Source organism: Loxodonta africana, chromosome 5 (genome assembly GCF_030014295.1).
Source record: "Loxodonta africana isolate mLoxAfr1 chromosome 5, mLoxAfr1.hap2, whole genome shotgun sequence".
NCBI lineage: Eukaryota > Metazoa > Chordata > Mammalia > Proboscidea > Elephantidae > Loxodonta > Loxodonta africana.
In genome coordinates this window covers 156998909-157012545 of record NC_087346.1, presented here as the reverse complement: position 1 = coordinate 157012545, position 13637 = coordinate 156998909, and the positions used below count along the sequence as shown (strand labels likewise).

At 49.3% G+C, this 13637-nt stretch overlaps 1 protein-coding gene across 3 annotated transcripts in view; it reads left to right on the top strand.

The window, feature by feature from the left end:
• The window catches only part of FAM53A (family with sequence similarity 53 member A), a 57673-nt gene that overhangs the window by 26462 nt on the left and 17574 nt on the right, over positions 1-13637 (top strand). For all 3 annotated transcript variants that reach the window (XM_064286133.1, XM_064286134.1, XM_064286132.1), the window contains exons 2-3: positions 3798-4040; positions 11241-11295. In XM_064286133.1, the coding sequence (XP_064142203.1) occupies positions 3963-4040; positions 11241-11295 (133 nt within the window). In that variant the 5' untranslated portion in view covers positions 3798-3962. The remainder of the gene's footprint in view (positions 1-3797; positions 4041-11240; positions 11296-13637) is intronic.

Sequence of the window (13637 nt, the reverse complement as noted above, 5' to 3'; positions counted from 1 at the left end):
CTGTGTCCAACATTACAGTACCACGGAGAATAGTTTCACTGCCCTAAAAATGCCCTGCGCTCCACCTGTTCATTTCTCTCTCCCTCTTTCTGAACCCCTGGCAACCACTGATCTTTTTACTGTCTCTGTAGTTTTGCCTTTTCTGGAATGTCATATTGTTGGAATTGTATAGTACATAGCCTCTTCAGACTGGCTTCATCCACTTAGCAACAAGTGTTTAAGGTTTCTCCACATCTTTTCCTAGCTTAGTAGCTCATTTCTTTTTCTCACTGAATAATACTCGGTTGTGTGGATGGACCACAGTTAAGTTTATCCATTCATCTACTGAAGGACATTTCAGTTGCTTCCAGTTTGAGGCATTTATGAATAAACCTGCTATAAATGTTCATGTGCAGGGTTTGTGTGGACATGCGTTGTCGACTCAGTTGGGTAAATAGCTAGGAGCGTGGTTGTTGGATCGGATGGTAAGCCTGTGTTTACCTTGGTGAGAAAGTGCTGGACTGTCTTCCAGAGTGGCTGTGTTCCCAGCGGCAATGAATGAGTGTTTGTTCCTGCAGCTCCATATCCTTGCCAGCATTTGGCATTGTCAGTGTTTTGGATTTTAGCCACTCGTGTACGTGTGCAGTGGTATCTCATTGTTGGTTTAATTTGTAATTCCCTAATGACATGTGGGGGCCCTCGTGGCACAATGGTTAAACATTTGGCTGCTAACCAAAAGGTCAGCAGTTTGAATCCACCGGCTGCTTCTTGGAAACCCTATGGGGCAGTTCTACCCTGCCCTATAGGGTTGATATGAGTCGGAATCGACTTGATGGCAATGGGTTTGGTTTGGTTAATGACGTACGAAAGGAGCCCTGGAGATGAAATAGTTAAGTGCTTGGCTGCTAACTGAAAGGTTGGCAGTTGGAACCCAGTGGCTCCGTGGAACCCAGAAAAACCTGGAGATCTGCTCCTGTAAAGATTACAGCCAAGAAAACCCTATGGGGCAGCCCTGTTCAATCACATGTGGTGGCCGTGAGTTAGAATCGACGTTGAAGGCACTCGGTGATAACAACAGCGATGACATGTGCTGCTGGACACCTTTTCATGTGCTTATTTGCCTTCTGTAATCTTCTGTCTATGGGCTCAAACACAGAAACGATTGTGAGGATGGTGCAGGGCCGGGCAGCGTTTTGTTCTGTTGTACGTAGGGTGGCTATGAGTTGGAACCAACTTGACGGCACCTGTCTTAGTCATCTAGCCCTTCTATAACAGAAATACCACAGGTGGATGGCTGTAATAAAAGAGAAACTTATTCTTTCACAGTCTGGGAGACTAAAAGTCTGAATTCAGGGTGCCAGCTCCAGGGGAAGACTTTGTCTTTCTGTCAGCTCTGCTGGAAGGCCTTGCCATCAATCTTCCCCTGGTCGAGGAGCTTCTCGGTGCAGGCACCCTGGGTCCAAAGGACGTGCTATTCTCCTGGACCTTTTGGTGGTGTGAGGTCCTCCTGTCTCTGTACTCACTTCTCTGTTTTATATCTCAGAAGAGATTGGCTTAAAACACAACCTAGTCTTGTAGGTTGAGTCCTGCTTTATTAACATAACTGCTGCTAATCCTGTCTCATTAACATCGTAGAGATAAGATTTACATCACAAGGGAAAATCACATCAGGTGACAAAAATGGTGGACAGTCACACAATACTGGGAATCACGGCCTAGCCAAGTTGACTGATATTTTTGGGAGACACAGTTCAATCCATGACAGCCCCTAACAACAGCAGCCTGTCTTCTTTGGTGAGGTGTCTGTTCAGATCTTTTGTTCATTTTGTATTTGGGTTGCTTGTTTCCTTATTGCTGAGTTTTAAGAGTTTTATGTATTTTGGATAGTATACTTTTAAAGATGAGAAATGAGTATTAGAATTTTTTCAGAAACCATTTCAGCATCTACGGCAATGATCATATGGTTTTTCTCCTTAGATCTATTAGCACATTGTACTAGTAGATTTCATAAAATGGAATGACCCTTGCTTTCCTAGCTCAGCCCCACTTGGCTGGCACGGACATTCCTCTGATGCCGTAAGGGTGATACTGCTGACAAACACTAAGGTTTTGGGGGCAGATGTCCATAAGCAGTGCTGTCCCAGAGATGGATTTAATGGCTCGTGGAGAGGCCTGGGCACTGAGTGCTTTGGGCTCCCGCCGGTGGGGACCCTCTGTTCAGTGATGCTTATTCTGCCCGACGAGTCTCCTCGAAGGAGACTGGAGGTCTGTGTTTTGAGGACACGCATTCAGGATCTTCTGTGCAGTTTTTCATCCCTGCTGTTATGGTTTTAGACGTCCTGTGGAAGTGACTCGACGGCACTGGGTTTGGGTGACACAAGTGGCTAAGCACTCTGCTGCTAATTGAAAGGTGGAAGTTCAGGTCTACCCAGAGGTGCCTCAGAAGAAAGGCCTGGCAATCTCCTTTGAAAAATCAGCCACTGACAACTGTAGAGCCCAGTTCTACTCTGACACACGTGGGGTTGCCATGCGTTGGAATCGACTTGATGGCAAATGGTTTTTATTATGTTTTTAATGTCCAAGAGCTCCTTTTTTTTTCCTTTTTGAGTGTTGTTAAGGATATTGTGGTCATTGGTATAGTATCTTACCACTTTGAGGTAAGATTGATACTAATGTTGAAAGATCCCTCTCGCACACTGTATTTTCTTCAGGTTGCTTTTTTCCCCTGATGGTTCTGGCCTCTTTTATTGCATTCCTAAGGAGCCCTGATTGTGCAGTGGTTAAGCGCTCAGCTGCTAACCAAAAGGTCAGTGGTTTGAACCCACCAGCCGCTTTGCAAAAGAAGGATTAGGCAGTCTGCTTCTATAAAGATGACATCCTTGGAAATCCTGTGGGACAGTTCTGCTCTGTCCTACGGGGTCACTATGTGTTGAAATTGACTCGACGGCAGTAGGTATTGCTTTCCTAAACTGATGACCCTGGGCGCCTGCTGGTGTTCAAGAATGGGACACTGAAAAGCAGACTGAAGCCTGTGTGTGGTAGGCTTGCTGGGCTGCTTGTGGGCCCTTGCCTTGTCAGGACCTCTCTCCTCTTCTGCCTGGGGGAGGCAGACCCCCCAGTGTGGCAGTTGAGTCTTTGCCTGCGGGTGGGTTCTTAGCTGTCCACTTCTGGGGCTTGGACAGGGATGGCTGAAGGGTTAATGCTGTCTGGAGTCCCCTGCGCCTGTTGACCGGTTTCACCTAGCTCTTCCCCTTCAGCTGGGCCCAGCCAGCAGACCTCTGTGCACCCCAGGAAACTGCGCTTCAGTTGGGGTGGGGTGGGGCTCTTGCCCAGCAGGGTGGAGTGGGGGAGGGGACCGGTGTGTAACTGCTTTAAACAGACTTTCTACCAGGGAGGTGGGAGGTTCAGTAGTTTGCAGTCAGGTTGTTCCCTGGGGCTTCTCCACAGTGGGCTTAAGGTTCGATTTCTTAGCTGCTTTCCAGCTTCCCAAATCCAGTTCCTGTGTCTCCTCGCCTGTCTTCTTTGCCTTGTGGGCTAAGGGCCTTGTTGGAGAGGGTGGGACTGGCCTTCCCTGGCACCTCTGTGGGGGCATTGGAAGGGGTTGGCCCTAACGTGTGGATTTGACCCTCCATCTTTTAGCCGGAAGACGGCTCTCATTAAGTTTTCCAGGAGAGAGCTTGTGTGGTTGTTTTTAAAGGGCTTGTCAGGCAGAGGGGTCAGAAATATTTTATGTGCGTAGTACTCAGCATGTGATAGAAAAACGAATGGAACGGTGTGTATGTCGTTACATTTGACAGTTTCTCTTTACCGACAAACAGACACGAGGCTCTGAAGACCCCCTGGAAATGGATCGTTCATCTGCCAAATGGGAGCATAATCTCCAGGTTTAGCTCAGACCCAGCAATGGCCTGGGCCTCCTGAAGCCCAATGCCCCAGAACCTCAATGCTCGACTGTGCGGACAGAGGACACGGGACCCCCGACCATGGTCACGCTTATCACCGAGAAGCTGCAGAACCAGAGCCTGGACGACCTCGCCCGCAAGACCTATGATGCCAGCCCGGTAAGCTAGCCTTGGGCGGCAGGAGGCAGTGCTCTGCTTTCTCTCCAGCCTTCTCGAGAGTGGCCGACTGGCAGGCGGGGGTCTGGGGCAGTGGGGGAGGAGGGGGTGTGGGGAAGGAGGAGGGGATGTTGGGGGCAGGGGTGCCCAGCAGAAGCCCAGTGCAGGTGTAGCTCCTGGAGGCCAGCCGTCTCTGTGGATCGCTTTTCTTTTAAAGTAAACCTTTAACTAACGTACAACCTACACACAGAAAAGTGGGCAAATCACAGTGTGTGAATTTGTACACCTGTTAGCCTCACCAGATGAAGAAACTACACAGGACTGCTGCCCAGAGGCCCCCTTCGGGCCTCCCAGCACCACCCGCTCCCAGGGAAACCTGTGTCTTGAATTTTATCATCCTAGGTTAGTTTTGGAGCCCTGGTGGTGCAGTGGTTAAGAGCTCAACTGCTAACCAAAAGGTCGGCAGTTCGAACCTACCAGCCGCTCCTTGGAAACCCTGTGGGGCAGTTCTACTCTGCCCTATAAGGTTGCTATGCGTCGGAATTGACTTGATGGCAACGAGTTTGGTTTAGATTAGTTTTGCCTAGTTTTAGACTTTGTGCAAGTGGGGTTAATTTTTCTAGCATCGGCCTAAAGGGGACTTTTAGTACACCTCCTTCAATATACCAGCCATGCCCTGGTCAGATGGGGATTCAGAGGGTGTGCTCAGTCATGTGCAGCCCCCACATCCACACGCAGAATCGCGGTGCTGCTGAGCTTTGCCTGCGTGGCACCCTGCGGCTGGGCCTGGGCACTCTCACTGCAAGACCCAGCTGGCTCGGAGCCATTATCCTTTTGCCCTGGACCGTGCTGCAGGCACACGTGAGCGAGGCTTATCTGTAGCCTGCAAGTTCAGGTGACACATGGGAGGCATGGGCGCGGGTTCTAGGCCTCCTAAGCCGGGCACATGCAATCCACGTTCAGAGCTGTCAGCTTGGGTTTTCTGTGGGTCAGCATGGAAAGTGCTCTCTGCAGCAGAAAGATGATTGTTGTTGCTCCTACTGAGTGGGGAGGGTGGGGGACCAGGTCGTGGGGAGCAGGGGTACCAGCAAGAGGGGCCGCAGTGCCTGCCTGGTAGAGTGGTCGGGGATGTGTGGGAGATGGCCTTGGCACAGCACATGTGCTGGTGCACACACGAGCCTGCAGGGTCTACACGGGCATGGCACATGCCTGCGCCCTGTGGGCTTGATTTCTCCACTTGCCCTAACAGCCCATGCGGTGGGTGGCCGGTCCCCCTTTCATTCAGGGAGACTGAATTAGCTCCCTAGCATTCTCCGGAGTTTACCAATGAGGTACATTTTCTTTCTTTCTTTTTTTAAAGTATCGTGGTGAACTAGTGGCTTTTAACAGTTGATGTTTCAGTTCATTTCAGTTCTTACTCTGATGCCCATGTTGTCCCACCTGGGGTCAGTGGGAGTTTCTTCAAGTTAGCTCATAGCTATTTTTACTCTAAGATCAAAAACCAGTTGCGTTGTATTGATTCTGACCCATAGCGACCCCATGTGTGTCTGAGTAGAACTGTGTTCCATAGAGTTTTCAGTGACTGATTTTTTGGAAATAGATCACCTGGCCTTTTTTCCTAGTTGCCTCTAAGGTAGACGTGAATTTTTGGTTCAAGTACTGTGCCTGGTTAAGAGAACGAACAAATGTGTCTTGAAACAAGAATGCTCCTGAGCAGCAAGGGTGGCAAGACTTTGTCTCACATACTTTGGACATGTTATCAGGAGGGATCAGTCCCTGGAGAAGGACATCATGCTTGGTAAAGTAGAGGGAGAAAAAAAAGAGGAAGACCCTCCATGAGATGGATTGACACAGTGGCTGGGACAGTGGGCTCAAGCATAACAACAATTGTGAGGATGGTGCAGGACCAGGCAGTGTTTCATTCTGTTGTACCTGGGGTTGCTATGAGCAGGAACTGCTCGACGGCATCTGGCAACAACTGCACTTGGTTAGTAGCCAGGTGCAGTAATTGTTTGCACTCTCAGGGAGTCGCATTTTAACCATAGATGCTGTCTTAGTCATCTAGTGCTGCTATAACAGAAACACCACAAGTGGATGGCTTCAACAAAAACAAGGTTACTTTCTCACAGTCTAGTAGGCTAGAAGCCCAAATTCATGGCACCAGCTCCAGGGGAAGGCTCTCTCTCTCTGTCGGCTTTGGAGGAAGGTCCTTGTCATCACTCTTCCCTTGGTCTGGGAGCTTCTCAGTACAGGAATCTCTAGTCCAAAGGATGTGCTCTGCTCCTGGTGCTGCTTTCTTGGTGGTATGAGGTCCCCCAACCCTCTGCTCACTTTCCTTTCCTTTTATCTCTTGGAAGATAAAAGGTGGTACAGGCCACACCCCAGGGAAGCTCCATTTGCATGGATCAGGAATGTGACCTTAGTAAGGGTGTTACAATCCCACCCTAATCCTCTTTAACATATCTAATCTTGCCTCATTAGCCACAGGCAGAGATTAGGATTTACAACACGTAGGAAATTACAATCATGAAATGGAGGACAACCATAAAATACTGGTAGTCATAGCTTAACCAAGTTACAACATGTTTTTGGGGGACATAATTCAATCCATGACATTCTACCCTTTGGTCCCCAAAATGTCCTTGCCACATGTAAAACACATTAACTCCATCATACCATAGTGTGAGATAGCAAGTCTTAATTCAACTCCATGTCCAAAATCCAAAAAATACCTCTTCATCTGTGAAATCTAGAATACAAGTTACCTGCTTCCAAAGGTACAGTGGTGTAACAGGCAGGCAGAAGCTAGACATTTCCACTACAAACGGGAGAAATTGGAGGGAAAGAAGGATACAGGCACCAAGCTAGTCAGCAGAACACATTACATTAGCCCTCAAGGCCTCGTAACCCTCACTTATCTGAGACCATTTACACAATGGCCCTGCCCTCCAGACCCTAAGGTACTGGTCTCATTTTGGAGGCCCCTAGGCCCTGGGCTTCAGCTCTGCCATCCAGGCCCACTGGGGTGGCATCTCTGCTCCCTCAGCTTTAGGCACACCATTCTCCTAGTCCATCTTAGTGGCGACTCCACCCTTTAAAACCCCAGAGGTCCTGGCCGTACCTTTTGAGACTGAGGCAGCTCAGCTTCCTGTGTTCCTTGTCTCTTCTGCTTCTGATTCCTAGTTCCTTAGTCTCTTGGCCCCTCAGCCTCATGCCTGCATCTGCCCTGCTGGGGCAAGTGTTCCAAATATCTGTAGCTACACTGATAAGTGTCTGGAGGCACTGTACTCCGCCAGTAAACTTCAGCCAGAAGGCACTCAGCTCCCTTGCTCTGTGGCTCAGCAAATTTAGCTCTACTGATCAGTGCCTGGAGGCACCCAACTCTGCCAGGAAACCTCCTGCACAAAGGCCCTCAGCCCCCTTGTTTCATGGGTCAGCTTCAGCGCTGTCCGGTGATGGTTTCCAGGTTCTGCTGCTGTGGGTCTTCTGAGTTGCTGGTCTTCTGCTCTTGGTGGTCCTCTGCTGCTGCTGCTCCTCTATTCATTCACAGTTTCAAAACCACTTCCGCATTTTACATATCTGTTAGAGCAGCACCTCACTCCTGGTACCGAATGTCGTAAGCTGGGTTATCTAGAGAAGCAAAACTAGTAAAGTGTATAAATATACATAGAGAGAGATTTATATCAAGGAAAAGGCTCACGTGATTGTAGAGGCAGGAATGTCCCAAGTCTGAGGATCAGAATAGAGGGTTCTCCAGATTCACGTAGCTGCAGGGGTTGACAAACCCAAGATCGGCAGGTCGGAGAGCAGGGCTCTTGCTCACAGGCTGTGAAGATCGACAAATCCCAAGGTCAGCAGATAAGCTGATAGCTCATGTCCCAAGAACCGGAGGTCAGATGAACAGAAGGCAGCTGCAGGATCTAGAGAGGCAAAAGCCGGAATGCCCGCTTGTATTTCGATGCAGGCCACAGCAGATCGCTTTATGGGGTGTTCGCGTATAAGCGCTGAGAGTCAAGGCCCAGCCAAGCTGGCACACGATCTCAGCCATCGCAGGTGCTTTATGTGGCGTGCTTGAGCATCTTGTAGGGAAAGTGTACCTTTGTTGTTTTTTTCCAAATTTTCTTTGCTGCTTTTGCATACTTATTTTTCTAAATGAACTTTAAAAACCAACTTGCCACATTTGTAATCTCTGAGTTAATGGCTAGAATTGCATAAAATTTAGTTTCTGTTTTAGAAGTTTAACGCATTTGTGATATTAAGTCTTTGTTCATAAACATATATGTTACTCTATTCAAGTTTTTTACATCCTTGCGTAAAGTTCTATAATTTTTTATAGACTTTTTTTTTCCTTGATCATTTCTGGCTATTTATTTGCTTTTGTTGCTAATCGGAATGAAATTGTCTTTTTTTTTTTTAACCAGTGATTGCTGATGAAAGAAGAATAATCGATTTGTATATGTTTATCATGTATCTACCCACTTTCGGGACCCTCGGTTTTAGTAGAAAATTCAATCATTTTATCCGCACTACTGACAGCTTCGTCAGTTTTCACACCTGTGTCCACCTTTCCCTTTTTGCGTCTCCTTATTGTTGGAACCTCAGAGACATTGCTGAAGAGCAAGATGATAGCCGAGGCTTAGTTCTGACGTGCCGTTATTATCCGCCGTATGGAATTCCTGATATATTTCTCATGTCAGAAATTTCATCATAATATTTCACTGGTGTGCTTAGGAAGTTTATTATTTTATTTCAGGAAATGAGTGCTGAGTGTCATTAAATGCTTTGAGGGCATAGGTTGCTATGAGTTTTCTCTTTTAGTTTGTTAACATAGTGAGTTAAATTTCATCACGTTGAACTAATTGATGTGTACCTAGACGATACTCTACGTGTTCATGGTATATCCTTTTCCTATTTTAGTTTTGGGTGCCTTTTTCAGATGAAGTATTCACCACCCTCTAGGAAGTACCAAGAAGACACCAAGAAACGAGAGAAAGCATGATCAACCGCAGGATTTGAACTGCTCATAATTTTAATATTTTTGTATCTGTATTCAGAAGCGAGGTGGTTGTTAGGTGCTGTCGAGTTGGTTCTGACTCATAGTGACCTTATATAGAGCAGAAGATTGGCCTATAGAAATTTCACTGAGGATTTGTAAATAGATTGTAATTTTCAGTGATATTTTCTCAAATGCGAGAGTTGCTGAAAAGTGCTTAGGTTTCTTTTTAATGTTGATTTCCTCTTTAATTGCATTAAAGAGAATATAGTCTGTGTGTATGACATCCATTCCTAGAAATATCTCAAAACTGATTTTGAGGCTTAATTACTTGATCAAATTTTGTACATTTCCATGTTCTTGAGTAAATCTTGGATGCAAAGTTGAGTATCTACTAGCTGTAATTTGTTACTTTCCATATCCTCACTATTTTTTGTCCGTTAATTTAGTAGCACCTGCTAGTTGCTACTGTTGTACACAGGGTTCCTATGAGTTGGAGCTGACTCAAGTCATGGATTGTTGTTAGAGTTGGTTCTGACTCGTAGCGACCCTGTGTACGACAGAACGAAACACTGCCAGATCCTGTGCCATCCTTACAATCATTGTTATGTTTAAGGCCAGTGTTGCAGCCACCATGTCAGTCCATCTCGTTGAGGGCCTTCCTCTTTTTCACTGACCCTCTACCTCACCAAGCACGATGCTGTTCTTCAGGGACTGGTCCCTTCTGATAACATGTCCAGAGTCTCACTATCATTGCTTCCAAGAGCGCTCTGGCTGTACTTCTTCCAAGACAGACTTGTTCGTTCTTCTGGCAGCCCGTGGTATATTCAGTATTCTTCACCAGCCCCGTAATTCAGAGGCATCAATTCTTCTTGAGTCTTCCTTATTCATTGTCCAGCTTTCATATGCATGCAAAGCGATTGGTAATACCATGGCTTTGGTCCACCATGGGTGACCCTGTTGGTATTTGAAATACCGGTGGCATAGTTTCCAGTATCAAAGCAACATGCAAGCCACCACAGTATGACAAACTGACAGACGTGTGGTGGATGTCATCTTTAGGGACTGGCTTTTTCACTCAGCACAGTTCTCCGGGGGTCCATCCAGGTTGCAGCTTCTCTCAGTAGTTCGTGCCTTTGAATTGCCGAGTAGTGCTCCTTGGTAGGATGTCTTACTGCGTATTTAACCATTCACTTGTTGAAGGATCATTGCAATTCCAATAAAGACCCTCAAACCATGTTTTGTGGAACACATGACGGAGAAGGAGGGTTGTGTGGCCTGGGCTGCTGGGGTCCAGTGAGCTGAGGGCTGGCCCTGGATTATACATGTGGAGGTCATTGGTGAGCCCGAGGAGAGTCAGAGTGTGAACTGGAAAGTGGCCCCAGGAGACTGGGAGATCAGCTTTCGTGGCAGTGGTGACAGCTGGACCAGGGAGATGGGGCCACAGGTGTTTATTAAAGAGTGGCAAATAAGCAGCATGGTCACGTGATGGGACAGCACAGGTGGAGGGGATTGGTTCAGATGGGGGACTTGTGTGGGCGAGGAGTGGGAAGCCGCCTGGGTGCGTGGGGATGCAGGGGACGCAGGCGGCTCAGGGCGCTGGGCCTGAGTGGACATGCTGTTGTCAGTCAGCATGCTGGGTGGCTGTGACCCACTGCGCGAAGCAGGCTTGAGTGGCGGAGAGTGGGTATTTTCAAACCTTTCGTTCGAGTGTATTCTTTTGTGGAGGTGGAATTCACGGGCACTGAAGTGCGTGGCCGGGGAGGGTTCAGTTCCATGCGTTTGCCTGGTGTGCACAGCCTGGCACCTACCACCCCGAACAGGCTCCAGGCCATCCTTGACCCAGGGCATCCCCCTGAGCCCTGGGCTGGGGGCCTGGGCCCCATGGCTGGAGCTGCCATGGGGGAGCAGGCCCCAGTGGTGAGGTTTGTGAAGACGTGGCCCAAACCAGCCAAGAAGTAGGAGGCCTGGCGTTCAGGAGTCAGGTGTTTATTTCCACTTCGTAAATGAATTGTCAGGTCTTTAAAAATCTCCTTTAAGAAAAAATACTGTATTCCAGAGGCCAGTGCCTTTTTTTTAATCAGCAAAAAGAAAATGATGGAGAAACAGGCTTTGTTGTAGTGATGGAAACATGGACTGGGGTAACCCTATTTCTCGATTTTCCTGTGCAAGTCCGTGGTGTTGAAACATCTCTTTCTCATCACTTTCAGTATTCAGCTGAGAAACTGAACAAAAGCGGCAGTTTGTTCCCCTTTGACCTCAACGGTAAGTGTTGAAAAGCTCTGGCGGTCTTCCTGGGGCTGGTGTGGGCCTGCAGGAAGCAGAGTCAGGGCCTGGGCCCCTGGCCTGGGGGCGGAGGTGGAGGCTGTGTAGTGGGATTCGCACCTAAGGTTGACGGTCTTAGTCATCCAGTGCTGCTGTAACAGAAACACCACAAGTGGATGGCTTTAACAAAGGAAAATTTATGTCCTCATAATAAAGTAGGCTAAAAGTCCAAATTCAGGGCATCAGTGCCAGGGGAGGGCTTTCTGTCTCTGTCTGCCTTCTCATCAGTCCTTCCTCAAACTAGAAGCTTTTCCATGCAGGGACCCTGGGTCCAAAGAATGCTCTGCTCCCTGCACTACTTTCTTGGTGATACGACGTCCCCAACTCTCTGCTTGCTTTCCATTTATCTCTTGTAAGATAAAGGTGGTGCAGGCCACACCCCGGGGAAACTCCTTTACATTGGATCAGGGATGTGACCTGAGTAAGGATGTTACAATCCCACCCTAATCTTCTTTAACAAAACTACAGCCACAAAGTGGAGGACAACCACACAGTACTGAGAATCATGGCCTAACCAAGTTTACACAGGTTTTGGGGGGACACAATTCAATCCACGACATTGACCTTCATAGCCACGCCCAGACAGTGTTTCTGTCTTGTCCCTCGGGTGCCTAGAGTTCTTCAGTAGCTATCCTTTCCCTTTGCTGGACCAGTGGTTGGAGGGTGATCCATGAGTCCAGGTGGGTGGTGCCTGTGGCTAAGGGCCAGTTAGGGTACTTGGGAGATAGCCCCTTGCCCTTCTGCCTGGAGTCACTTTAAACAGTGACAGTGTCCGGGATGGAGCCTGGGAAATTGCTGTGTCCTTTCTGGAAAGGCACCTGGAGGTGCCAGAGTGAAACATCCACTCCATGGGGTCCTGCGGCCCCCTGTTGGCAGCACAACCTAGACAAACCAGAGGGCAGCAGGCCAAGCGGTATCCACAGTGTTGGCTGGAGCTCTAACATGTCTGGCCCTGGAGCCAGCTGTGGGTTGTTGGGGTGATGGCAGAGTGGGAGGGGGTGTCCGTGCTGTGGGGTGCTTGGCCCCCAGCCCATGTCCTTGGCGGCTGGCCACGCTGAGCATGTCGGGGAGCCAAGCCTAGTGGTGGTCACGCTCTCAGTGCGCCTGTGCACTGTTTTGCTGGCTGCAGTCAGATGTGCTCGTTGGTGGTGTTTATAAAGGAGGAGCTGAATGGAGAGAAAAGGCAGGGTGGTTTACAGTCAGACAGACCTGAGTCTGAGCCTCAGTTCCCACCCCAGTTGAGACCTGGGGGCGGCCGTCTCTGTTGGCCAGGATCACGGGGCTGTGGAAGGCGCCTGGATCTGGCCAGGGTGGTCTGAGTGGTGATGTGTCTGCGTGCCAGACAACTGAAGTGAAGAGTCTCTACCAGATCTTTAATGGGTAATGGAAATAAAAGTCCCCACCGCGGTCCCAACGTCATTACCTGCCCCAGCCTTTGGCGCTTCTCCCCAGCTCACCTTCCTGCTTCGGTCTTGGCCTCCTGGAGTCCGTCCTGCCCTCAGGCCAGGCCAGACCACCACTGTCCCAGCTCAGAACTCCCTAAAGGCTTCCCACTGCAGAGTCAGCCCCACTACTCTTGTGGCCCCTAGGCCTCCTCTCTGACTGCACCTTCCACCCCCTCATACCCCTTTCCAGCCTCGTTGCTGCTCTAGGGTCACCAGGCCCCGCCCCACCCCAGGGCCTGTGCTGGGGCTTTCTCCCTCATGCCTCTCAGCTGGACAGTCACTGCAGAAGCAGCTGGTGAGGCCGCCAGGGGCTGCTGGATGCCTTCTGCCTGGACTGGGTTTTGAACTACCCTCTGGGCCTTACGGCCAGGTGTTGGCTCCATGTGAGGAAGCCTGTGTACCTGACTGTGTGTTTTCTTTTCTGAAGGGTGGTGATGGAGGCAGTTAGGAAAGCGCCCCCAGGGGGCAAGGGTGAATCTGATAACGCACGCCCGGAGTCTGGGCGCCCAGGTTGGGCGGCATGAGGCAGAGGGGCTGGTGGGAAGGGGAGCGGGGCCCCTTGTGTGGGGAGCTTCTGCAGGGCAGTGGTCATTCAGGGAAAGCTGGGGAGTATAAGTATTAGATGGAGAGCAGAGGCCTTGGTGGGCATGCTCTTGAGTTGCTGGAGCTAAGACTTGACTGTCTCTTGAGAAGCACCGGTCCAGGGGAGTGTGAACTTTGGTTCTGTTCTCAAGTCTTTACCTGGGGTGTCAAAGGCAGAGAAGGCCAGTGCAGGCCCCCCTTGGTCCGTTCATATTCTGCAGATGGCACATTTCACTGCCTGCCAGCTGAGAGGCA